The 27,595-nt window shown below is 34.3% G+C and overlaps 1 protein-coding gene across 18 annotated transcripts; it reads left to right on the top strand.

The window, feature by feature from the left end:
• The first annotated feature begins 784 nt into the window (after positions 1–784).
• On the top strand, positions 785–27,595 carry Ccdc66 (coiled-coil domain containing 66). Of its 18 annotated transcripts, XM_078038379.1 has the most exons (19): positions 825–900; positions 2,616–2,680; positions 3,338–3,363; positions 5,528–5,749; positions 11,316–11,760; positions 13,300–13,465; positions 13,645–13,748; positions 15,493–15,614; positions 19,572–19,697; positions 20,059–20,309; positions 20,487–20,571; positions 21,432–21,593; positions 22,773–22,917; positions 23,569–23,706; positions 25,410–25,891; positions 26,162–26,202; positions 26,362–26,624; positions 26,722–26,834; positions 27,378–27,595. In XM_078038379.1, the coding sequence occupies exons 5-19, from the start codon at positions 11,316–11,318 to the stop codon at positions 27,462–27,464; spliced, it is 2,730 nt and encodes a 909-aa protein (XP_077894505.1). In that variant the 5' UTR covers positions 825–900; positions 2,616–2,680; positions 3,338–3,363; positions 5,528–5,749; the 3' UTR covers positions 27,465–27,595. The 18 variants fall into 18 exon arrangements, with proteins under 18 accessions (XP_077894500.1, XP_077894498.1, XP_077894510.1 ...); XM_078038374.1 differs by lacking the exon at positions 5,528–5,749 and having other exon boundaries at positions 785–900; positions 20,128–20,309; XM_078038372.1 differs by lacking the exon at positions 5,528–5,749 and having other exon boundaries at positions 785–900.

Below are 27,595 nucleotides of genomic sequence, written 5' to 3'. Positions count from 1 at the left end.
TAATTTTTGCTGTTCATTCAAATATTTATAGTCTACACTGTGCAGTATTAGGCACTGTGACTACAAAAGTGTACAAGACACCATCTGTCTACTCCTCTGACCCTCATTTTAATATAGCATCTTAAATGCATTACGTGTCCTGATAAAAAGGTTACTAATTTACCCACCCATGGATTACAGGAGGGCTTCTTGAAGGAAGTGACATTTAAATTGAGACTTAAAGGATGGATAGGAGTTAGTTAAACTCATAATACTGGATAGAGACATGGTCTGGTGTTAAATTGCTTCGTGATCAGTGATTTTGGGCAAATCGCTTAACCTCTCTGTGCTTCAGAGATCATGTTGTAATAATAGATGCAAGGGCTTAGATCCATGATGGCACATATCACCTAAATTTATTGAGCACGTAGGACTGCTGCTGTAGTATTTAAAAAGAGCTACCACGTGCCAGGCTTGACGATGGAGTTAGAGCAAGAGACAAAACATACACACTCTCTGTCCTAGACATGCCCTCTCCAACTTGTTGTACTAAAATTAACCTCTTTTCCAAATATAAACTACAGCACAGAAAATGTAAATTGAGACACTTATACTTTTTGTTCTTCCCTGTTTCTCGTGATTCCACTTGAAAATGCGTTTCTCCGAGGGTTCCCTGTGAAACTTTGGGGACTACAATAGCGAGAACCGCAGATCTCTGCCACAGACACCCTAACGAGCGAAGCCCCGCCCCTTCTGAGCGCATCCGCTAGCATGCATCATCGTGATTGGTTTATCTTCCCCCACCTCTGCATCCAATCAGCTTTGTGTTTGTTGAGCGGCGGCAGCAGCTGCAGCAACCGTCATACACAGGGGGCTCCTGCGGCCCGCAGCGAGAGTTGGTCGTCAGGCCATGAACTTGGGGTAAGCGTGAGAAGTGGCCGTCCCCAAAGAAGGGGGAGTCTGGGTTGGCCCTAGGAGTCTTTCGCCGTTCCTCCAGGAATGTCGCCGCTTGTAGCGGCAGAGCCCACCTCCTTTAGATAGAGAGGTGCAAAGGGGACCCGTCGGCCTTTATGACCCCGCGGGCCTCACTTCTCCCTTCATAACTCGACATTGAAACTGTGACCTTGTTTCCAGCCCTTTTATTATTGAGTTCAGGACGTGGAGGGAAGAAGGGGTCTGAGAGAGACAGCTTAGAGCATTCCAGGTAGAATTTCTGGCCCACGCCTCTGGTTCTTCGCGAACCTGTCTTGGAGTCTTGCAGAATATTGGCGTTTCCGGGTTAATGGAAGGCCCGCGGGGCGAGGAATCTTTCAAGGAATTGTCTTGCCATTTCCTGGCACGTAACCGGTGCTCATTGAGGAGTGAGTCGTTAGATAAATTAAAAAGTCTGTATTGATTAAATTAAAAAGTCTGTATTGATTTTCATTGCTTGGAAGTTTAATGTTTCAGAAAGATAAAAAGCAAACAATTCCAGAGTTAACTGCATATCGTTAGCAAATGTTATGTTCTAGAATCTTGAGATTTAGAAATAAATAATACTGCCTGTGAAGGAATTTAAGTACAGTGCAGAACAAATACTTGGCAATTTCATCCAGGGTTTTTTTGTTTGTTTGTTGTGGTTTAGTTTCATCAACAAACATGAACTGTTCATAACTCTGTAACAGGGAAACGTTTACAACCTATTTCTTCCAGTATTTTGTCTTTAATAAGTAATTTAACTTGATTTTCCCCACATGAACCACACCTCAGATTTTTCATATTCCTAATCGTATATCCCAACTTCTGTCTCCTGGATTTAATTTTCTCTCTTGAGGAATTCACTTTTGTCCTTGTTAATGTGTATTGGCGTTTTTGTTTTGTTTTGTTCTCATAAGACAATAATTAATTGCTGTATGGACTGCATTTTAGATTTCAGTAGATTTTTAAATTTAGGAACTTAATAGATGTACGTGTTTTGTTTGCATTGTCTACTGTTAATGCTTATGATTTTAACATGCTACATATAAAGTATCATAGCAGCCAGAGTTCTTTGCAGATTTATTTTGATAGTACAAAAGAGTCACTGTGCATATGTATTGTTTGAAATATTCAAAATAAAGTGGAATTCCATGCTCAAGCAGTTACTAACCTATGTGGCGTTGTTATAGTCATTTTCAGGTGCTCCAGCACTCCATAGAATGTGTTAAGCATGAGCTTGCTATGAAACTAATAGACGGTAGATCCTTTATCTAGCTAAGGATTTCTGGTAACAACATTATTTTTTCAGTGTAGTTGCTGAATTGTTTACCAATAACAAATTCTTGTATTATTGAGAAATCTCAAAAAATTTCTCTATTTAGTTTTCTTTTGGATTGAAAAATATTTTAAAAAACTACTGGGGGGGGGAGCTGGGGTTGTGGCTCAGTGGTAGAGCATGTGCCTTACACGTGTGAGGCACTGGATTCCATCCTTATTACCACATAAAAACAAATGTGTTTTGTCCATCTACAACTTAAAAAGAAAAAGACTAATGGAATTGTACAAGATTTCTATGTAAATTTGTGTACATAGGTTTACTTTCAAGGTTCAAAGGAACGTTTCTGGCTATTTAAAATATTTCCATTTCTGAAAAATGACAACGTTTTTTTATATTGCAGAGATGGGTTAAAGCTCGAGACTGAATTACTGGATGGAAAAACCAAGCTAATATTATCTCCATATGGTATGCTGTGTTACTAGAAATCTAAAGTGTTAACTTTTACATTCCTAACTTAAATTTATAGTAGTTTATCAGATTTTTTACTTGTAATAGAATGGTGTTTAGATGATACTTTGAAAGAAGCTGATTGCTTAACTGCTTCAAATTTACTTTTACCCAAGTATAGTCAGATTACATCAGTGCTTACTACTGTCATTATTCAGATTCATAAAAATTAATGATTAATGTATTTCACGTGTAATATTTATGTGTTCTTTGCATGTAGTAAATATTTTTATTGTCTAATGAATAATATAAGTGAAATTTAAGTAATTATATGTGTATTCTTTGCACATAGAAAAGTGTTGCTTGAGAAAATTAAATTTATAGTAAGACTATAGTTACTAAAACTCTTTTTAGTACTAGTTTTTAAACTCTGTAATTTGGTCATGTCCTTCACCCCCAATCTGTTTATAGTTTTACTATGAAAAGGTAACTAATTGAAATAATTATTTGAACCACATTGTAAGGGTTGGAACACTCAGGTGGGCTTTAAAGTTAATGCTTTTGGGGGTAATATTTCTGTCTTAACATCTTAAACACTACTAGTTAAAACTTTCTTTTATAACTGCCTTTGTGTGTTTTTGGTTGATAGTTTAGTAATTTTTTTTTCTTTTGTAGAACATAAATCAAAATTTTCTGTGAAGGTAAGCTAAATGACTTTGACCTACTTTCAAGTGCAAAATAAAGTTTTCTTTTCAATAGTTTGAAAATAATTCCTGGGAAATGTAAAGTGTTCTTAGTGGTTTGGAATGATGACGTGAAGTTATGAAGTTATTGTCCTCCCCCCCCAGGTTTAAAAAGTCCAGTAGAATTCTCTTCTATAGATCACTGCTATCCAGTAAAGCTTTCTGCAAAGATGGAAATGTTATAAAATCAGTTCTATCCAATATGGTGGCCACTAACCATGTATAGATTGAGCATTTAAATGTAACTTGTGTAACAGAGGGACTACATTTCTAATTTTATTCAATTTTTAATTAAATTTAGTAGCTACTGCACTAAACAGCATCATTCCAGAGATATTTAAAAACAGATATTCAGATTTTAAAACAAAATATTTTTCTTCTCATACTCAAATTCCATTTGCCCAGACCAGAAAGAAAACTTGATTCACAAATTCCTACATCTCTTTTATAAGATTACACATGAACTTAATAGTGATCTTTCAAATTACTTTCCTTTACCATGAACCCACTGTTCCTTTTTCTGCAAAATATATACCATTAGAAATTTTCTTTTTTTTTCTATTGCAGCTGTTTCCTTGATTTTCCATTTTTAGATAAACATTGGCAGAAATATCTCCTCTTCCATAACTTACTGTAGCCTTTTTTTCCTTTATCTTTGCAGTATCTTTTTTAAAAATATTTTTTAGTTATAGATGGACACACTACTATTTATTTTATTTATGTGATACTGAGGATGGAACCCAGTGCCTTACATGTGTGAGACAAGTGCTCTACCACTAAGCTACAACCTCAGCCTTCTTTGCAGTATCTTAAAGCTTTAGCTTGTTTGTGGATAGAACCCAGTTTGGACAATATAGGGCTTTTCCTAAGAATACTGAACCCTTTATGGCTTTGTTATTTCCAAGTTTAATCAAGGTGGAGAAGTTTCTTGAGTACTCAGGAGATTAATTATTTGATAAATAGGTGATTCCACAAACTACATATAAAAATTTTTTATATATAGGCATACATTAATCTGCCCCTTATCTATCGTTTCATTTTCTGATGTACCAGTTATTTGTGGTCAACTGTGTCTGAAAATATTAAATGGAAAATAAACAATCCATAAGTTTTAGAATGTGCACCATTTTGAATAGTGTGATGAAAATCTCACTCTGTCCTTCCTGGGGTATGAATCATCTCTTTGTCCAGCATATCCATGCCCATTTAGTAATTATCATGTCAACTGTTGAGGTATCATGATGCTTATTTAGGGTATTTGGTCTTATCTGCAGTTTCAGGCAGTCTTTGAATGTTTCACCTATGGATAAAGGGGACTACTGTGTAGTATATAGTTATATACTTTGTGTACTCCTTTAACCACTGAATACACGTTGTCTGTCTCCTGTCCTCTTATTAAATATTGCAAGTAACTGCTTTTATTTAAGTCACATTAACAAATTGCCTTTTTCAAACTTCTAGATATGAAAAGTTACTTGTAATGATTGATTTCTATCTTCTCCAAGCCTATCTTCCTTTTTACACATTCTTTTTTCTATTGATATCCTTAACAGGTTTGCTATAGTTGCCACAATTTTAAAGACATTTAATTGTATTTTTAACCAACTCAGAATATCTGGAGCTCCCCTTTCAAGCCTATAATAAAGTTATTAGTCTTGGACTTTTAGTGGAATTATTACAAAATTCTGTCAGCTGTCTAGGGGCATTTTAGGATTTTTTAAAAATTTTTTTAATGAGTAATGTTCTCAGCTGATGTTAATTTATGTACTGTCTCAAATTGGTTTCCTCCCTGTTGAATTTCGGACTTGAAAATAGACACAACCTAATTCTCCCTTGTATATTGATTTGCTTTCAAGGAGATTCTCTTTCCCATAGTTAGAGAGGTTGTTGCTATACTCTTCCTTCCTGTTTTTGCTCTTCATGGAGACAAACACCAGAATCAGTAGTACTTGTCTTTTGTTTTATTTTTAAATTTCCCAAGTGTTACAGTTCTACAGATATATGTTGGATTTTCCTTTCTGTAAGTTATTCATGAGTGCTTTCTACATAGCGTTTTTCTTCTACTGAGGTAAACTGAGTGACTATGACACCTACAGTTTTTTGTTTTCCCTATTCCTCATAGGTTGAATTACTGTCATCTCCAGTGTGTTCTTTAAACACAGCTGAACTATATCATCATCATCAAGTTTAACACGTGTGGTCAGAGTGCTTTCCTAATTCTAGCAAATTCTCTCCTGCATTTTTCTTTAATCTTCATTAATGAATATGAAGTAAAGATGGTTACCAGCCTAATTTCTTATGCTTATTGGAAGAGAAATAAAAGAACTAGAAATGATTCAGTGTTGTAAGTAATTTATAAAAATCATGGCCCCTAAAACTCTTATACTTAAAGTACTCTTAAAAATTAGTTGGAATAGCATGAAAAAGTTTTTTGACCATGTGTGATCATGCACATCTATAGTTTCAGCTACTTGGGAGGCTGAGTTAGGATGATTGCTAGAGCCAAGGAGTTCGAGACCAGTCTAGGCAACATAGACCTCTTCTAAACAAAGAAAAAAATTTTTGTTGATATTTCTATATGTGGGAAATATATATTGAAGGATGTATAGTACAAGGTAGCACTTTCTAGGTTTTAAAATGCTAATTTTGTTTCCTTGTGCCAGATCCTGACCTCATTATAAACTGTGAAGTCTACCAGTAATAAATGAATGCATTTAATATTGTCTTTATTTTATGAAAAATATTGGTGGAATTAAATTAGGCAAAAGCAATATGCTATATAAAAATGTTTTATGACATAAAACTTGTTTGATCAGTTAGAATGTATCTCATCCAGTAAACACTTCTTAAATGACTTTGGCTAGGTTGCTTTTTCTTATTTAGTAACCCACATGTAATTGAATCTTTATTTGGCAGTTCATAATTTTTTGCTGCCTCCCTTCATTGTTCCTATCTGGCTGTAGGCTACAAGTAGTGTTCACAATTGAGTTTAATGTATGTTGATTACATGCCAGATCATTACTTTTTTATGCGTAAGTATTTTTAGAGGACTTTTTCTGTATATTATTTCTGATGTGACCAGAATGTGGTAAAATAATTCTAGTTAAATTAGTAGATTTCTGTTTAACAAATATTTACTGTAAATTCAAGTATGGATGTAAGACTCCATTCTTAGCTTTATTTGTTCTCAGAAAAAAACAAGTCCTTGTGGATTGGATTTGTAGCTTAATGGCAGAGTGCATGTGTGAATAGTATTTACCTCTGGGAAATGTAGAACATAAAAGCTTAAGGGAGTTACAGTCATTGAAGGGCCTCATTGGATGTTCGAAGACTTCGATGATTTGCATGAAGGAAGCTATTAAAGGATTTTTGATGAGAGGAATAGATGTGATCTTATTTGTGGTTTTAGAACAGGACTTCAGGCATTTCCATGAAGGACAGATAGATTATCATTGTCAATAAAGAAGAAGACCAGTTAATTGTCAATTACAGCAGTCCAAGGAGAATTGGATATGGCTCTGAACTTGTATAGTAGTTAAAAGATGGAAATATAAGACAGAAATGAGAGGATTTTAAAGTATGTTAAGAAAATATGTTTTGTTTAGCAGTTTGAGATAAACTGAAATGCCCAGCTATTACCCAGAAAATGTGCACGTGTGTCAAAAGAAGGGCAAGATCAGTAGAAGCTGTGGTAGAGACTGAGGTGGTATGATTCAGCTGCCCAAGCAAACTACATGTAGACTGCTGATAATTTGATGCATGCAGTGATTTTTTTTCCTCCAAAACTAGAATGACTTGCTGGTGCCTAAAAATTGGATAATTTAATGTATGATCTAGCATTCTTGATTCTTTAGAAATATTGGGTGATCTCGCATGTAGACTCAGATTCATGTTTGCCTATAATAGACAGGTTCTGAGTGTTGGCTCTCTCTTCTAGTGTTCTTCAGTTCTTCTCAGTTCCCATCTAGTCTAATTCATGATAGACATTTGAGTTAGTTATACTAAAATAGCTGCAGAGACAAAAGGGTAAAAATGCATTTTAGATTGATATAAAAAACCTGAAGCCAAGAATAAACATGGTGAGGTGAGGTGAGGTGAAGTAGATAATTAAGAGATCTTGTGGCTGATTCAGAAGGTACATTTTGAAAAGTAGGGTGAAATGAGATTAGCTAATTGGTCAGCAAGGTGAGTTTCATGAAATATAAGAAAAAGTTGGATATGAAAACTCTTATGGCATCTCACTCTTTGACAACAAGGATCTGATCTTATTTTTTATATCACCCACACTTTCCACAGTGGTGAGCACATAAAACACATTTAATTGATTATCAAATTATTTCAGATTCGTTGGATTTACAGAAATGTACAGTGGATTAAGTGGAGGATAAACTTGAGATAGGTAGAATGTAATCTAGTAGAGATGATAGAATGTAATCTAGTAGAGATGACAAGAATCTGTAAATGATAAGAAAAAGATACAGTGTTTACTGATAAGCTAAATAAGACCCTGAAGGAAGAGAGTTAAAGGTGACTCCATGGTTACTGGCCTGAGATTAGAAAAACAGTGCCAAAGAAATGGAATATTTTGGGAAAGAGAACTAATTTATGGGCAAGAGATAAATAATTCAGTGGGGTGAATGGTATAGTTGAAGGTATTCAAGCAAAATTTATTGAATACTTACTCTCTTTCACCTGTTCTAGTTACTGGGGTTATAGGAATGAATTAAACAGACAAGTCTCTGCCCTATGGAGTTTACATTAGAAGGATGTGAGATGGACAGACAGAAGCCAAGTATTTCCAGACAAAACAGGTTATGGAGAAAAATGAGCATGATAACCTTACTGGTTTAGCAGCCTTCGGAATAAGTAATATTAGCTGAAAGGGTGGACAGAACAGGCTAGTTTGGTGAGGTGTTACTGAGTGGGTGATATTTGAGCAAAGATCGGATAAAGGTGAGGAAATGAGCTGTGTAGAATCTGTAGGAAGAAGGAAAGGCCTTATTGAGTTCAAGGAACTCAAGATAGAAAATGAGGTCAAATAGCATGGGGGCAAAGAGGCTGGGGAGTAGGGGGTACTCACTTATCATTAGGGCTTGTTTTAGGTCATTGTGAGAAGTTCAACTTTATTTTTGAGTAAAATGAGAAATCATTGGGGTTTACCTGGGTATTGAACCCAGGGGTGCTTAACCAGTGAGACACATTTCCAGTCCTTTTTTATTTTTTTTAAAATTTTGCTACATTGATGAAGGCTTCTCTAAAAGTTGCTGAGGCTGGCTTTGAACTTGTGATCTTCGTGCCTTAGCTTTCTACTGGTGTTACAAGCATGTATGTATCACCATATGCGGCTTTGGGGGCTCTTGAAGATAGTAACATGATATGACTTACATATTAAGGTAGTCACTGTGGCTCCTGTATTGAAAGTAGATGAAGCACAGGTAAAAACAGGAATACCAGTTTGAAGGCTTTATAGTTATTCAGGTGAGATGTAATATGTTGGAGCAGAATAACAAGAAGTATGTTGAGGTAGTCAGATTCAGGATATATTTTTGAAGATGCAGCAATATAGTGTTGATGACAATTTGAATGTGGTTTATGGTAGAGGAGTTGAGTATGCAAATATAAGTAACAGATGGGGAGAAAGTTAATTAGAGGCAAAAAGCAGATGAGTTCAGTTTTGGACATGCTGATTTTTAATGTCTATTAGAAACCCAGTGGAAGTGTTAGATAGGTTATCTAGAACCTGGAATTAAAGACACAAACTTGGAGTCATCAACATAGATAATATTTAGAGTCAGAAAAGTAAATGAAATGACCAGTTAAATGAAGGAACAGGACTGACCAGTGTGCACTTCAACTTTAAGAGGTCTGTGAGAAAAGAAACCAGTAAAGACTAACAAGTAGTCAAAAGTCTTAAGAATCAAGATTATGAAGTCCTGGAAATGAAGAAAAGGTTTCAAAACAGAAAGAGTAATCCTCTGCATCAGATAGAGCTCATAGGTCAAGTAAGATAAGGATTTGAGAATAGGTTACTAGACTTAGCAATGTAAAGTTATTAGTGACCTTGAGGAGTTTTGGTGGTATGGTGTGATGTGGGTGAAAGACTGATTGAAATGGGGTTATAGGAGATGAAAGACAAAATGGGATCAAGAATTTTTTAATTGCTTACTGTAGCTACAGCATGTTTTTATTTTAGTTTTGGAGACAGTCTTGCTAAGTTGCCCAGGCTGGCCTTGAACTTGGAATCCTCCAGTCTCAGCCTCCTGAGTAGCTAGAATTACAGATGGGTGCCACTACGCCGGGCAAGAGTTTTTAAAGATGGTAAAATAATAGCATGTTTGTATGCTATTGTTTGTTGTGATCCAGCAGAAAAGAAAAAGTCATGATTCCAAATTAAGAATTGCTAGAGAGAAATACATAAGAAAGAGAGAGGTTATGGAATTATGTACAAGTAACGAGAATAAGTATGGCTACAGATGCTGGGAAAGATTTGGTGATTGAAACTTGCAGTTTTCTTCTGAATACTTCTGTATATTTCAGTGAAATATTAAACAGAGTCTTCACCTGAGAATGAGGATGGGAAAGAAAGTATTAAGGTTGAATAATTATGAAAAGAGTGAGGAAACTGGGCACAGTGGTGCACACCTGTAATCCCAGCAGCTCGGGAGGCTGCGGTAGGAGCATCATGAGTTCAAAGCCAGCCTCAGCAAAGGTGAGGCACTAAGCAACTCAGTAAGACCATGTCTCTAAATTAAATATAAAATAGGGCTAGGGATGTGGCTCAGTGATCAAGTGCCCTTGAGTTCAATCCCTGATACCCCCCCCCACACCTCCCAAAAAAGAGTAGGGAAATATATGACTGCCAGGTACTATTAAGAACTCACTTGATATTCTTGGTTATGAGTTTAAGATGAAACCAGTAAGCATGGCTGTGTTGTTTTTCTCTGCTTATGCAGTCATAGAATAGGTAAAGGATTGGATTTTGTTGGAATTAGGATTTGCTAGATGTGCATGAGAGCAAAGAGTAAAGAGTGGAAGACGGATGATTTGACTTGTGGAATTTAAGATCATTAAAGGGGCTGAGGCTGTAGCTCAATGGTAGAACACTTGCCTAGCACATGTGAGGCATTGGGTTTGATCGTCAGCATCATCTGTAAATAAATAAAGGTATTGTGTTCATCTACACCTAAAAATACTTTAAAATAAAAAGATTGTTAAAGAAGGAAAATAAGAGCAAGAGGGAGGTGGTAGGTTATTGATCTTTGCACAGTTAAAGAATTTTTGGAATTGGGATATGGGAAAAAGAGAATTGGAAAAAAATAGGAGGTGGGAATCCTTATCCAGTACTTAAAATTGAGATATTAGAGGAGTTGCAGTTGTGGATAGTTCCCAGGTCAGTGTCAGAAGGTACTGTGGAAGTGAGTAATGATAATAGCTTAGAGAATAGCAGAATAGGAAGAGTTTGAGGAAATGAAAGGATATAAGAATAATATGAATATGAAAGTACCACTAATTGAGAAAGGATTTGTATTAGAAGGTTGACAGCAAGCTATATAAGGTCAAACAATAAGGGGCTAGTGACCTGTGAGTCTATAGATGGCATGTAAAGAAAAGTAGTATGAGTGGTATGATTTAATGACATGAAATCCAAAGCTGAAGTAGATTGGTGATGTCCTGTAACAAATAAAATAAAAGTTTATCTCTATTCTTCATTATCCAGAATTAATAATTTTTAGTTATTGATGAAGCTTTCAACTGAAGATTTGCAGTGTTAAAAATTAATTTCTATGGCTTTATTATTTAAATAGTAAAATGAAAAGTTTAGAGGATAGGTTTATCACAGATCATATAAATAAAGGTAGTTATTGATTTTCCAAAAACCATTAAAAAATAAGCTTCTGGTGTTTTAACAGATGGGAAATAAGACCAAGATTGCAAAATGTCCTTTAAGAACAAAACAAACTGGACACATTATAAAATCACAAAATACTTGTATTGGGAGTGGAAAACTTTTCCAAAAGAAGACAATTGATTCGGGAACCTCACAAGCAAGAGGTGAAAAAAATAGAATGATACTTTCACCCACTAAGGATTTATGTAAGCAGTATACAGACAAAGACTGTCTTTGTTCCCCAAAAGGGATTTCATCTACAACCCCCAATATACAGAAGACTAGAAACACCATAGATATATCTCTAGTAGACAAACAGAAGTCTCACAAGAAGCACATCACAGTTGAAAACATGAACAGTGGTTTGATGTGTCTAACACAAGACCAACTACAGCATATTTTGATGACTGTAAACCAAGGAAATGGATCTGTTTCCCTGACTGAGAATGGAAAGGAGGAAGAAACAAGTAAGATTTTTTTCCTGATTTTGTGCTATTTTCTTAATATTTGCTTTAGAATTCCACATTCATTGGTTATTATGTAAGTACCTCTTAAATTCAAATGTAACATATCATAAAATAATTATTCTTTTAGAGGACTTTAATATACAAAATTACTTTGATAATAATGATATGCCATGTTTTAAGGTTGATGCTCAAAATATTATTCATGTGCACTATAGCCTTAAGAAATCTAGTTTCTGTGAACTTCAGAAAAGCTGTTAAATAACAAAAAAAATCAACAACAAAGACTTGTACTTAATTTAGAATTTCTGAGGCTATATAAACTATATAAAATAGTTTTAAACAAAACCATCTATGGTATTTCTAGTGAAAACCAAAGGAACTTTGTGAAGATATGACTTGAGTTATTGCTGAAAAACATTGCTTTCCTTGGCCCCTTTATTTGTTCTTCATGTCTCTCATGCTATATAAGGTCAAACAATAAGGGGCTAGTGACCTGTGAGTCTATAGATGGCATATATGTTATGTTAGGGTTTCCTGTACTATTTTTTAACCAGTATAAAACACAGACTAGAATGTTACATGCCCCATTTCACAAGTCAGGTTATTGTGTTGTTTTTAAAGCCTTCTAATTTCAACTTTGGGCTAGGAATTATGACTCTGAAACTAATAGAAATACCACTAAAATTTTATTAGGCAATAATGAGATAAATAAAAGTAAAATTGGCTGTCTCCATGGCTAAGACCCCACAACTAGTTTGGAGGCTAGGCAACTCCTGTAGACTACTACGACATTCATGTTGGAGTCATTTACTTTCTCTTGATCATAGGTTATTTGTAAAATAGGGAACCTGATTGTGTCTTTTTTTTTTTTTATTATTTCTGATTGTGTCTTTAAGACTAAAATTCTAGCTCAGAGAACAAAAAGTAGCAACTTAATGGGTATCATAAGACAATATCAACAAAGTTAAAAGCACATTTTTCTCAATTATGTATTGACTTGTCTGTTAGGTATGCTTTCTTTTCACTGGGAGAACTAGCTGGTTCAGGAGGAATTTTTAAGTCAACATATAAGCCCTCCGTAAAAATCTTTCGTTATTTGCTATTGTAGCTGGGGTGTAGAGACACTTGTTCTTGAAAAAGTTTTCTGTTGATTTTATAGCTAAATGAGAAGAGTAAGTTCAGAGTAATGAATTTTAATTAATTGCATTTATTCCCTTTTAGGTTATGATTTTATGTTATTTATATTTGTGAAAGTATATTGGCAGGAGTAAGCAGAGATTTATTTTTCTTTTATTGTTCACTTGGTTTCCTGTTTGATACAAAAAGTTGTATGTCTTTGGCCACAAACAAGCCATCTAATCTCCGGGCTTCAGTTTCCCTTTTTTTGACAGATACCCACCTCAAAGATTGTTTTGAGAGTTAAATTAGATAACGTATAAGATTGTTTTGTTTTTTAACCATGTAGTACATTGCCAAGATAAGTTATTGCACTAGCTGTAATTTAGTGTTAATTTTAAAACATGCATTTTGACTTCCTAGGTCAGGATAGTCTCCATTTGAACAATATTCCCAATCAGCCAAAGGACAAGAACATTATGGGATTACTCCAAAAATATGAGGCTGTTTCATCTATTCCAGATGAAAATAAATCTGTCTTAAATAAAAATCAGGAGGCACCTAAACAATATGAACAGAAAATTGCCCTGTATGTAACTCATATCTACTACTATGGGATCATCTTGGGAATATGGTTTTGCTTTACTTCCATGTGAAATATTTACTCTGAAGCTATTTAAAAGCTTATTGCTTTATTTTTATGGAGTCAGTCACGTAAAAACCTATAATGATAATGTCTTTGGGTTTTTTTGTTTTTTATTACATTAGAGAGAATGAATGGAAACCAGGAGATATATTCAGTACTCTGGGGGAAAGAGAACGTGATAGAAGTTTGTTAGAAGCAAAAAAAGCCCAGTGGAAGAAAGAACTAGGTAATTTTTATACCTTTTATTGTAGTTTTATTGGTCTATGAAATATAGAGTGAGGACCAATTATATCTTTTAGCATATTATCAAAAATCTTGTTTTATAACATTTCATATCTAGAGTATTCTTCTACAAATCCAAATGAAACTGTGATTTCACATAGAAAATCACAGTTGTCTCTTTTCGTTTGGTATACTGTGGTGTGCACCCCAAAAGCATTAATGTCACTGGTATCCTTTCACAGTCCTGGTAGCTCAAGAAAGGATTTCTAAATTTTCGTATTTTTTGAGTACAGAAGTCCTATGGATTTAAAATGGTTTTATTTAAAAAATTATTTAACACATGTGGATTCAAACCTCAATACCATATAAAAATAAATAAACCAAATAAAGGTATTGTGTCCACATAGAACTAAAAATAGTGGACAATCAGGGTTGAGGCCATAGCTCAGTGATAGAGTGCTTGCCTGGCACATGTGAGCACTGGGTTTGATCCTTAGCACTACATTAAAAAATTAAAAAAGGCATTTTTAAAAAAAGGAATAATCAGTGATATCAAGCAGTATTCTAGTTAGAAACAAACATTGCTGTCAGCTCAAGAATCTAATAACAAAAATTTGTAATTCCAATTATGAAATTTTGTTAATTACTAAGAAATACCCATTACTTATTAGACTTAACTTAGGGTCCAGATACTACAATTTAGAAAATATGGCTTAACATTTGTACTTCTTGGAAATCTTGGAAATAACTACAATAAAGATATGAGATGAACTACAGCATCTACTCAACTGGGAAGTCTTGTGAAACAATTACTGATGGTTAAGTAATTTGGCAAAAAAGAAGAAATAGGGAATGAATTGAAGGTTTGGAGGTCTGTGTATTTTATGTCACAATTTCACCTTTAAATGTTTTCAAGCTGGGCATGGGGACACACACCTGTAATCCCAGCAGCCCAGGAGTTGTGAGGCAGGAGAATTGCAAGTTTCAGACCAGCCTGGGTAACTTAGACCCTGTCTCAAAATAAAGAGGGCTAAGATGTAGTTCAGTGGTAGAGCACCCCTGGATTTAACTCCAAACACCACAGAAATAAATATATAAATAAATTTTTTTCAGCACATTTAACTTATCAAATTACAATACCAAATTTGTGAAATAAGTTATCTTAAGTATTTCATGCTTAAATATTTTCTTAAATAATTTACTTTTTTTAACCTGATACTGTTAGCAAGGAGAATTTCTCTGTTTTTAAAGTCATGAGAAATAATGACTAACATACTTAGTGCCAGATCCTAAACCAAAATAAGAACTAAGGATTTAGAGATATTAACAGCAGTTTGCCAACAGTCACGTGACTAGGAAGTGGTTGAGCTTGAAGTTGACTGTCAGGTTCCCTGCTTTCAGAGTTCTAGCTTTAAATTTTCAAAGTGAAAACTGAATGAATGATATAGGAAAGTAGAACATCATAATAATTAATATCAAATAAGTTATTCTGAAAAAAAGTTCCATATTGGTAAATGTGATAATAAAAGCAATATTCTTATATCCATTCATACCATAGTGATTAAAAATTTTATTTCATATCCTTAAAAATTCCTCTCTGCCTTGTGAGTTAATTTCCTACCTAAAAAACAATTTCAATTAAATTTGTGTTAGAATCTGCTCTGCAGTATTTAAGGTCATGATTTGTTTACATGATTTTTTTTTACAGTTTTTATACATTTTTTTTTAAAAAAGGACATTATTTACAGATGAACAGGTTGCTTTAAAGAAGAAAGAAAAAGAAGCTTCTGAAAAGTGGAGTAATTCTTGGAAAAAATCTGAAAGTGATAAAATAGTGTGGGAAAAACTTCAAATTTTAGACCAATCTAAGGTAAGAATATCAAAATAAAGCATTTTGTTTGATTATCTTAAGACATCTTTATTACAATATTTAAAATGCTAAGCAGTGTTCATATTTTAAAATTTGTTTTTAAAACTCATTAAGGGGCCTATGGATATAGCTCAGTTGGTGGAGTGCTTGCTTCAAATGCATAAGGCTCTGGGTTCAATCCTCAGCACCAAAAAACAAAAACAAAACCACACCACAAAACTCATTTAAGGGAAAAAAACCTTACTTGTTATGTGGTGTTTTATGACAATAGTTTACTACAAAGTTATGACCTGAACTAGTTTCTGTTTGCATTCTGTAAATTATCTTGCTATGTGTTAGTTGGTGAGCATAGAGGCCTTAGGCACCTCCTTTAGGCTCCAATAAAGGAGCACTGCAGTTTTTTTAAACAGCTCAAAAAACTTAACCATCCATGTGTGATAGCCACTACAAGGTTATCAAATCAGCTCAAAAAAGGTGTTTTCGTATCAAAGATGAGTGTATGCCAGATATCCTTCCCATATTGCTTTTATGATCTTTAAATTTTATTTATATTTAATTTTAGATAAATAGTACCCTTGTTTTTCTTATTTCTTTCCATCTGCTGGCTCTTCAAACATTCAGTTAGTTTCCTTGTCAGGTTATGGTGGTCCAGGCTGATTGGGTCCTCACTACTAGACCCTTTAGTGCTTGATTTCAATATAACCAGTTTTCCTTAGAGGAGTAATTCTGAATTCTCCTTACTTTTAATTACAGATTAACTTTTATGAGTGTTTTATAATTTAATAAAATTAAATCCTTAATTTACCATTTCTTTTTTACATGTATAATTACATGTATAATCCCTTCTACCTTATGAACATTTATATTTTAACAAATGTATTCTGAAAACAATGTAGTAACCTAAAAAGGTTGTTTAGATGGTGGAAATTTTTAGCACTGTGGCCTAATTGGGTAAATGCCTTGTAGATCAGTGTTGACTGGCCTGTTTTGATATATGTTGATAATTTAACATTAGCAAAAAGAAATCTGCATTTTTCTATTGTCCCAGAAGTTACTTTTGACTCACTGATAGAAATAATTTTGGAAAATCCTATAGTTCTGGGTGATAATTTTAAGTGTGTGAAGTTTTGAAGTTGATTTATCCAGATGAAGTACAGGTTGTGCTCAAAATTTGGATTTTAATTTGAAAATCCAAAATTTGATGTTTCAACCTCTAACCTTTTGAGTATCATTAAGAAGTCACAAGGGACAATTCTACTCTGACTTCATGAGTATCTAAGTGACTTAATTTTGTGATTTGGCTTGAGTCCCATCTCTTTAATTTCTCTCATTATGTATATGCAAAATTCCAAAATCTGAAACATTTACGGTAGCATTTCAGATACTCAGTATGTGCCATTAAAAGCAGCAACTAAAACTTAACTGAAACTTTCCATAAAGTTGACTTATTCAACCAAACTTCAGGTTGGAATGTTGGCATTTATTCCTTAATACATTGCTTTTCTTTTCTTTTTTTTTTTTTTTTTTTTTTGGTACTGGGTAGTAAACCCAGGGGTGCTTAACCACTAAGCCACATCATTTATTTTGGGACGGGATCTCACTAAGTTGCTTAGACTGGCCTCAAACTTGCCATCCCTCTGCCTCAGCCTCCCTAGGATTCCTGGTGAGCACCACCACACCTGGCAGTTTGCCCTACACCTGGTCATTTGTTGCCTGTGATTATGAGTCAAGTTAATAGGACTAGAAGCACTTTTTTTCCTAACAGTTATCAAGCGTTATCAAGGAATTTAGACAATATAAAATGTTAGGAATTTTATTTTCTACAAATGGCACAGTTAAAATTTTCAGGCATCAGTGGGTATTTATAGAATTTGTTATAATCATAGAATATATAATATAGAATATACAATTATAGAATTTATTATAGTTTATAGAATTTGTTATAAAATAAAAAATCAGAAAATGTTGACAGTAAATAAGCTATCCAAATGCACATGTGCTGAAATCTCATGATCTCAGCATATGGAGTTCTGATGCAAACTGCTGATAGCATTCTCTAACGTCAATCCCTAAGATATTGAAGAAACTGAAGGGAGCAGTATTTTTGGTGTGTTGGGTTGGTTGGTGGCATGGAGTGGAAGCAAACCAGGACTATCTATGGGAGAATAAAGTAAAATTGTTGGAGTTCTATCCCTGCTAACCTGCTTCCTCCCACCCCAGTGCCATTGTCTTAAATAATGCCTCACCTTACATTTATTATAATTCAAATCATTGTTTTTAGCTGTCCTCTAGGAAAAAAATCTTGGACAGTGCTCACTTGAATCTCATTCCAGGAATTGGGAAAATCATTTGGGGACCACTATCACCATTAAATTTACAGGCCTGGTCATTTAAAGGAGTACTACCAAAGAAGGAAGCCCTGACTTTAGGAGTTGTTCTGAAGGTTAGAAGGTTAGAAAATAGTTGTGATTTAACTAATAATGCCTGGAACTTTCTACCTTCATATCAACCTGCTCTCCATCATAGTTAACTACTAAATTTACTGAATAATCATTTCCAGACAGTTGTGATACTAAGTTATTGACTTAACTGATTTAACTCAGTTAAGGTTCATCTATATCAACATTAGACTCAAATTACATTTGATATTATTCAGAAGGCTGAGAAGTGATAGACTCAGTTTAATGTTAAATAGTTCTTACATAGACAACTTTAACTTCTGCATATTTGGGAATTAACAGTCATACTACTAAATACTAAAATCGTAATGGAAAACACAACTACAGTACTTGAAACACACACGCATATCAAAATATGAGGTGTTAAAGGGTAGAATTCAGGAAGCTTCCTTTCAGAAAAAAAAAAAAACCTTTAAATCAATAAGCGAGGTGCCCATCTAGAAAAAGAACAAGAATAAATCTAAATTAGAAGATATAAATAATAAAAATAAGAGTACCTATGAATGAAATAAGTGGACAAAGTTCTGGAAAAATATAACAAAAGCAGCCTTAGAAGCAGAAAGTGAGTCCTGTAACAGGATAGGTAAATGTAGCTCTGCTTAAAAGCTTTTTCTCACAAGGGAAACAACATACTCACGTGGTTTTGCTGCCAGTTTCTACCAAATTTTAAAAGAATAAATTTCAAATTTATACAGACTCTCAGTAATAGAAAAAAGAAATATCTGATTCATTGTACAAAACCAGTGTAACCTTGACAAGTCCAGGAAAAAAACCAAAAAAAAAAAAAAGGAAAATTAGTTTTATTTCATAAATATACAAACAATTCTTAAAATATTAGTAGGTAAATTCAGTAATGCATGAAAAAGTCATGGCTAAGATCAGTGCATGTTCTGTAGCTTGGGAAATTTTTTAAATCCATTGTTGTTCTGCTCTAAAACTTACCCTTTTATAATTTGTGATGCTGTCATAGTGGGGTGATTTTTAAAGCATTTCTCTGATTTTTTTTTCCATCTGACTTCTCCACATGGAAATTGGGTCCTCCAGTTGTGGAATAAAAGTCACCATGCTCTAGTAAGCTTAACTCTCAAAATCCAATAATTAATAAACAACCCAATATTTAAAATTTGGTAAAAAATACTTGAGGAAGATATGGCAGATAAGAATGGGAAGGACTTGGCAATCATGAAATAACAATAAGGGCTTTCTGGACAAGGGCAGAGTGGTCAAGGAGTATTCTTTTCCCAAAGGTACATTCTTATATAAAAAGCTTAAGTAGAGAATTAAAAGTTTCCTTGACTTATATTCAGATGTCATATCCTTCTAGTATGATGTTTAAAATTTGGTTTTGAGAATTGGAAGATAACTACTTAATAATATAGTCAAAATCTTAGCGAGAAATGCCTGACTGGGTTCAACTATATAAATAATTTTGGCAAATTATTATAAAGTAGCCAGAAAAGAGAATTGAACTTTATTAGTTGGTTTGATGATTGTTTAGGAAGCAATGCTGCTGGAGCATCCTTTTGGTGCTGTGAAACAAGAACAGAGAAAATGGATTGAAGAGTTGAATAAACAAGAAGATGATCAGCAAAGGAAAACAGAGGAAAAAATTATATTTTCAAAGGTACCTTAAGTTTTTATAGCTATAAGGAAAAAATTAATTTTGAAGTCTTTAATCATATTAACTTACAAGTATCCTGAAATTACTTGATAAGACCAGAGTATTTAAATTCTACGTTTGCTCATGTGAACCTGGGTTGATTGAATGTGTCTAATGTGATTTTGTGTAGCTTCTTATAAATTTCCTGATTTTTTGAATTTCTCATTTGCTTTCCATGTATAAGGCATCAAAACAATACAATTTTGTTAATTTTTATGTTTATTTTGGTTAGTGATTTTTGGAAATCTCATGTTTGGATGTCATTTAGGAATTTATGTTGAAACAATTGGGAAAACTCTCAGCAGTTCTTATTTGTCACAATTAGGGTGAGGAACATGACAGATGGGCAATGCATTTTGATTCACTAAAGAGTCATCCTGGTTCTCGGTCTCAGCTCTCCTCTCTGTCAACACAGAAACAACCAGAGTACTTCTGTGTCTCTCCTGATACTCAGGAGCTGGCTGATGTCAGTAGTGTTTATACACCTACAACTGGAAGCCAGTTGGAAACTTCAGAAGAGGAGCACATAGCAAAACCTCTTAAGGATGTGGCTGAGGCAAACAATCAGAAAACGAAGTAAGTTTGTTCTTCAGAATTTATTGATTTTTATGAAAATGTATTTTATTTGGAGTATTAATATGTCTTAATTCGTTTCAGGTTTGATATATATATATTCTTTTCAAGCAAAAATGATGTAGGCTATGGAAACTACTTTTTTGGGGTTCTGAATAGCTAATGTATATATCTTGTCAGCTTCCTTCGTTCTATGACTGCTCTCTTGGACCCAGCACAGATTGAGGAACGGGACAGACGGCGACAAAAACAGTTAGAACATCAGGTATTGCATTGCAAAATATTGTTTGCCTTAATAAGTACTAGTATAACCAACATACACCTAAGTAGCTGGAAGCTAAAATTCTGGTATAAGCATAGCATACAGATCCTATTCCAACCTGTGAAGAATCCCTACCTCAACTGACATGAAGTTGGAGAATTAAGTTTATGCTGAGAACCAGTCACACTACAGCCAGGTACATGTCTCGTAGTAGAGAAGGCTCTTAGGATGTAAGTTAAGACTTTGTACTGTCTTGGGTTAGTCTGGGATATTTTTTCAATTTATTTCCCCAGAGTCCTGTTCAGGCTGAGAATTAGTTATTGGTTTCTTTGAAAGGGAACCATATGGGCAACTGAAGTAGAATTATGATTCAGAAACCTGGCAGATAAAAGATAGGAAAAAGGAAAAGGTGTGTGGGTTGGAGGCCATCTCATGAAAATCAAAGGGAGATCAGTAGAGGAAAAGGAACTAAGGGGAGGGAGGGAAAAAAGTGCTGAGGAGTGATTTTGGCCAAATTATATTGTTAGAATATGTGCATGTACAAAACTTTCAGTTAGTTTATAAAGTGTTTAATTTTCCTTAAATCAGAACTTTTTTTTCAACTCGTTGTTGAGATGTGTCTTGCTGTGTTACCCAGTTTTTTCTATCTTCAAATAGCCCTCCTGGGAATGAAGAAAAAGTAATTACATAGAGCTTGACTGGACAAGTGGAAGATGGGAGAAACACATTACAAATTTTAACATTTTAATTTGACTCATATATAATATTTTCTGCATCAGTATGGATAAAGTTTATTGAGTTACCAAAATATATGAAATATGGATTTTTACTCATGGCAGTAATTAATGTGATTTTATGACTAGAAAGCAATCACTGCTCAGGTAGAAGAGAAACGCAGGAAGAAGCAGCTGGAAGAAGAGCAAAGAAAGAAGGAAGAACAAGAAGAAGAGCGTCGCTTAGCACGGGAACGAGAAGAGATGCAGAAACAATATGAAGAAGACATACTTAAGCAAAAAAAGAAAGAAGTACATATTTATATTTAAACTCTTTGACATTTTAGAATAAAAATGTTTTTTAGAGGAAAAATAACAGAATTTGAACATTAGTGTGTGGAAGTGTAAAGCTATGTGTGGAGACATCTTTAAAAAGAAAAAAGGGAATCTTAAGGTTTTATTTCATACAATATAGTTCTTAAACACTGTACTGCTTTGGCTTTTTTCTTTCTGCTGAGGAGGTCAAGATGAGTTAATATAGCACAAAGTTAATTCATATGCTTGATGTTGAAAGAAATGGTTGGCTTTTCTATCCATATCACTTATAAACAGATGCATATTTTGCAGAGTGATTGGGTAGGATTGATGATAGTTTTGTGGCTATTAGAGGATTCTTCTGTGTTAGCTAGGGGAGAACCCCTTTGTTAAAAGACAAAGTAGGTAGGGTAGTATGGAGTGCCACATGTTAGCTGACCTGACAAAGAGGAGATCATACAGAGACATTTGGTTGCCAGAGAACGAACAGAGTCTGCATTTTCTTGTTTTTTTCCACTTGGCATCTTAAATTTAGCCATAATATGCGTGCTCCCACAGTATTTTCTTTTTTATTGCTATGTAGTGTTCTGTTTGTGAGCATATAGCAGTGCATTATCCATTCCTTTGTAGATTTTTTTCAGTGTTGGGAATTGAACTTGGGACCTTAAGCATGCTAGGTAAGGCAAGCACTGTCACTAAACTGTCTCCTCCCTTGCTTTTTTTTGGTGGGGGTGGTACTGAGCCATCTCCCCAATCCTATTTTTTTTTTTTAATTTTATTTAGATGTTGATGAACCTTTGTTTTATTCATCTATTTATATTATATAGTTTTCATCCTTCACTCCAAAGTTGGCTAGTAGGGTTCTGATTTCATTAGCATGAATAGCCTGAGGCAGCTAACCCTATAAGATATCTTGAGAAAAAGTATCATTTGCTTCAAGTGCCTTTAAATACTGTTTTACCTTTTAGTATTCATTTTCAATTTTAACAGAACTGTAAAATTGACAGTTTTTAAAACTTTGAAAAGGTGAAATGGCTAAAAAGTTTTTATATTTTTATATAAGCTCAAAAAAGGCAGAACTTTGCCTTTCACTTTTCTACTTAGGAAATATATTAACTGAGAGAATAATTTTTACAAGATTGATAATTTTAAGAACTTATATGTCAATATCAATAGGAAATCATGACTCTCAAGACCAATGAGCTATTCCAAACAATGCAGAGAGCACAGGAGTTGGCACACAGACAAAAACAAGAACAGAGAATCCGAGAATTGGCTCAAAAGGGACATGACACTTCTAGATTGATGAAAAATCTTGGTGGTAAGTGATTAATCAGAATTTTACCTTTTTTTTTTTGAGATGATTTTTAAATACTTGCTCATTGTAACTTTATAAATAGAAATGCATATTTGAAAATTACAAGTAGAACTAAAACTTTCACATACTTTTGTTGTTGTTCCCTCTTTTGCATTATTGGGATCAAACCCACAGCTAGTGCATGTTAGGCACACATTCTACCACTGAGCTGGATCACAGGTCAAATGTGTACTTTGAACCTATGATTACAAAGAAAACAACTGTGATTTCCCTAAATCAATTTAAGGATTAGAATACAAGTAAAACTTTAAATTATAAAATTTAGGCTAGCCTTTCTAAATCTTTATTGCAGCATTCATTCTGATTTAAGCTAAAAGTTGTGTACTGCTGTGCTATACATAATTACTTTTTTGTTGTTGGTGCTGGAGATTTAAACAGGGGCCTCCAGTCTGCTATTCCAGCACTCTTACCACTGAGTTTTCTCCAACCCCCTGTACATAAAATGATACTTAAGGGATATTAAGAAAATTTAAGATAATTTCTTTCTTTTTGCCAGTTGATACAATACAAATGGATTTTCTCCAACCCCCTGTACATAAAATGATACTTAAGGGATATTAAGAAAATTTAAGATAATTTCTTTCTTTTTGCCAGTTGATACAATACAAATGGACTATAATGCATCCATTACCATTTCAAATTCAAGACATGACTCTGAGGAAGCCAGTGATAAAATGAACCCATGTATCAATTCTACGACTTCTCCTAGGAAGGATACTGGTGTGCAGACAGGTATATAAAATTTTCATTTGTTAATTATTACCATTAAGTTCTACTTAAAGTTTAAAATTTAGAGACTTTTTTTTTTTAGAGAGAGAGAATTTTTTTTTAATATTTATTTTTTAGTTCTCGGCGGACACAACATCTTCGTTGGTATGTGGTGCTGAGGATCGAACCCGGGCCGCACACATGCCAGGCGAGCGCGCTACCGCTTGAACCACATCCCCAGCCCTAAAATTTAGAGACTTTTATAATAGCTTTATTCAGTATGTCCACTAGAAAACACTTATAGTTGTGTAGCCAGTACCCAATCAATTTTAGAACCTTTTCATGACTGAAACCTAGTAACCCATTAACTCTCAACTCTAGTTTGCATTCTGTCTTGGAATATTTCATATAATTGGAATCGTACCATATATGGTCTTTTGTTGACTGGCTTCTGACTTAGCCTAACTTTTAAGGTTCATCAATGTTGTAGTACTTACAATATTCCTTTTTGTTGCCTAATATTGTTCCATTGTGTGAAAATACATTTTGTTTGTTCCTTCATGATTTGATGGACACTGGGTGTATAAGTATGCTGTTATGAACACTCACAAGATGGACCCTGGGGGCACTTTACTATTAGAGTTACATCCTTCTTTTTTTGAGACAGGGTCTTGTTAAGTTACTGAGTATGGTCCTGAACTTGTGATCCTCCTGCCTAAGTCTCCCAAGTTGCAGGGCTTACAGGTGTGTGCTATTGTCACCAGCCCAAGTTTTTGTGTGGATATGTTTCAGTTCTCTTGGGAAAGAAGAGAATGAGCATTTTGAAAAAAATTGTTCTCCAAAGCAACTAACAGTACCATGTTAGGTTCTCACCAGTGGTTGTGAAGTGGTTGATATTTAATACCAGCATATGAAAATATGCTCAATAAGGCAGTATTTATCTCTTATTATCATCATTCTAACTCTGCTTATTACAAATCTTTTTTTTTTTTTTTTTAATGGTGTTTCACTGTGTTACCCAGTCTGGTCTTGGGAATCTTGGACTCAAGTAATCCTCAGCCTTCTCAGTAAATGGGATGATCAGGAAGCCATTTTACTATTTCACTTTTTGAACTAGGTACCAGTGGATCTTCCTGTCATTACTTGTGATTCTTACAGATCCCAAGAGTCAAACCAACTTGGCTGGCCATTTAGCTATGCTGTTATTATCTAAGCCACTGTTTACTGCCTTTGGACCCTACTTCAATATACCAGATTAATTAACTACATCATGGGTATGATTGGTGCCACTGAAATGCACACTTAATTTATTAATGGTTAAAAAATAGGCTACGGTTGTGGCTCAGTGGTAGAGCACTAGCATATTTGAGGCTCTGGGTTTGATCCTCAGCACCACATAGATAAAGATGTGTCAACCACCATTATTTATAATAGCCAAAAAGGAAACATGTGCATGTATGCACAGATGAACAAAATGCAGTCACACCGTAGAATATTTATTAATACATGCCACACAACATGGATAAACTTTGAGGACTTTAAGTGGTCAGTCACAAAATGACAAGTGATCACAAAATGACAAGTGAGTGTATTACATAATTCAATTTATATAAACACAAATAGAATGGTGGTTCTCTACTTTTTCCAAAAGTTTTAGGGGGTAGTAACTAAGAATTGTTTATAAAGTGATGAATTTTGGTATGTCATAGTTTCAATTTTTTTTATAGATGACTTAACTACAGGCATATTCGCCAATGCAGAATCATACTGTGAATATGTAAAGGAAAGAGAAATCACAAATTGTTCATCTCCTGAGATTTCTGTAGAATTTAATGGACAATTTAAGACAGACAAGCAAGAATTAAGAAAGAAAAATGCCAACTTAGAAAAAGAAAACAGTTTATGTAATGATCAGTGTAATGAATTTGTAAAACCAGAGAAACAAACAAAACACATGAAGAAGTGTCCTAGAAGGCCTGAATGGAATTTAAATAAGCCTCTCAAAAGGTATGTTCCAGCATCAGAAAAATATCCCATACAGCTTCAAAGGCAGAGAGAAGAAAAAAAGGTAAGGAGGCAGATGGAACTACTTCATTTGGTAGAGAGAAATAATCCTGAACACCTCTCTCAAAATAGAGGCACTTCATCAGAAGTTCATTCATCTCAACAAGAAACTGAATCACAGAGCAGGTGGCATCTAATCAAAAAGGTAAAAACCTTTTAAGCATGTATCAATGTTTCTAAAAATAGTTTCCCAGCAGTATGTTTTGACAATAATATGTAAATTTGTAAATAAGTTTTATAGGAACAACAGCCATGCTTATTCTTTTTGTGAATTATCGTTGGCTTTATGCTGCACCAAAGACCACATGGCTCAAAAACTGAAAATTGCTACCTACCTCTTATGGTTCTTTATTCGTTTATATAAAATAAAGTCCATGGACATTAGTGTTGTTCACAAAATGTGTCCATCTTTCAGGAAGAAGAGTCTCTGAAAATTCATTCATTGAACAAGGAAAGGTATGTGACTTATTTTCCATGCCATTCTATATATATAGGGAAAGGCAGAGGTTTAAGGAATAAGGATGGCATTTTAGCTGGAAAGGGATGGTTTAATAACTCTGCATGAACTAGCTAATTAATCTGTTGTGGTTCCCCACCCCCCCAAAAAAAAACCAGGTTTCAGTCATCACCAGTTCCAGCAGTGAAAAACAGAACTCAACAAACTCAGACTAATAATATATCACACTTACCACTAAAATACAGTAGCTGTGAAACAGAGAATCTGATCTCAAGAGGTGGTCAAACAGGATTGTCAGCTGGGATGTCTGAATCATCCCATTTTATTCCTTATGTTCGAACAAATGAGATCTATTACCTTGATCCTGATGCACCATTGTCTAGGCCTTCAACCCAGGAACCTCAATACCAAAATTCTCAGGGTATGTAATACCACCTAATTTATAAGTGAAGATCAGTGTTAGTTTACTTACAAATCCATAGCATGAATTTGACTTTGTAAATTTTATCTTGCTTCAGATTGTGACCAAGTCTCTGACCACCACATTAGGGATCCACTCCTTAATCCTAACTTGTTGAAAAATAGGGATCGACAGCAAGCAATCCTTAAAGGACTTTCAGAATTGAGACAGGTATGAGTGTTTCACCAAGTCCAGATGTTACCTTTCAAGGGTGGGGAAGTTATATAAACAGTGTCACATTAATATAATAATGTTCAATTATGATTTTCCAGTGTGAAATTAGACGGTTCAATTTTATTGAACAACAAAAAAACCCCATACATTTAACAGCAAGACAAAAAACAAATTATGCTTTAATAATGCAAACTGAGTGTAATGAATGTATTGGCAGTTTTAAATATTGATGGCTGAGTAGAAATTACATGTATAATCTTACCAGACTTTCTCCATCTGGGGCTTTGGTTTAGAAATTAGAGGTAAAATCTTCCCTCTAGAAAATGTGAATGGGTCACTAAGAAAAGGGTCTAATTTGGGTCTCTCTCTCTCTATATATATATAGCTTAAGATAACATGAGAAGGGTGATTGAGTGAAGAGGATTTATTTACAACTACTACATGATATCCAGTTGTGAAGGACACAAGAATTACTCAGGGTAGGGATCAAGCTTAAGCTATGGCACACACACCTTTACTAATGTATCAATGTGATTTCAGGGCCTTCTCCAGAAGCAAAAGGAGTTGGAAACTAATCTCATGCCTTTAGCTGCAAATCAAGAAGAAAATTTTAGTTCTTCATTTTAAACAAATGCTAAAATGTGCTCACTGTATTTTTCAAGTACCCTATGCTTGTACATTATGTAGTAAATGCTGTATTTTTTTTTTTTTTAAATAAAAGCAGATACTTTTGTAAAAGCTCACTGCTATAAAACTTA

This window comes from Ictidomys tridecemlineatus, chromosome 2, assembly GCF_052094955.1.
Source record: "Ictidomys tridecemlineatus isolate mIctTri1 chromosome 2, mIctTri1.hap1, whole genome shotgun sequence".
NCBI classification, from domain to species: Eukaryota; Metazoa; Chordata; class Mammalia; order Rodentia; family Sciuridae; genus Ictidomys; species Ictidomys tridecemlineatus.
Note: the sequence above shows the minus strand (reverse complement) of the source record. Positions and strands in the feature narration are given on the sequence as shown.

Coding starts and splice junctions, on each gene's coding strand:
- Ccdc66 (XM_078038371.1), top strand. CDS start 10,010: ATGAAAAGAGTGAGGAAACTGGGCACAGTGGTGCACACCTGTAATCCC. Junction 25,892..26,161: donor GGTGGCATCTAATCAAAAAG/GTAAAAACCTTT, acceptor TCCATCTTTCAG/GAAGAAGAGTCTCTGAAAAT. Junction 26,835..27,377: donor GACTTTCAGAATTGAGACAG/GTATGAGTGTTT, acceptor ATGTGATTTCAG/GGCCTTCTCCAGAAGCAAAA.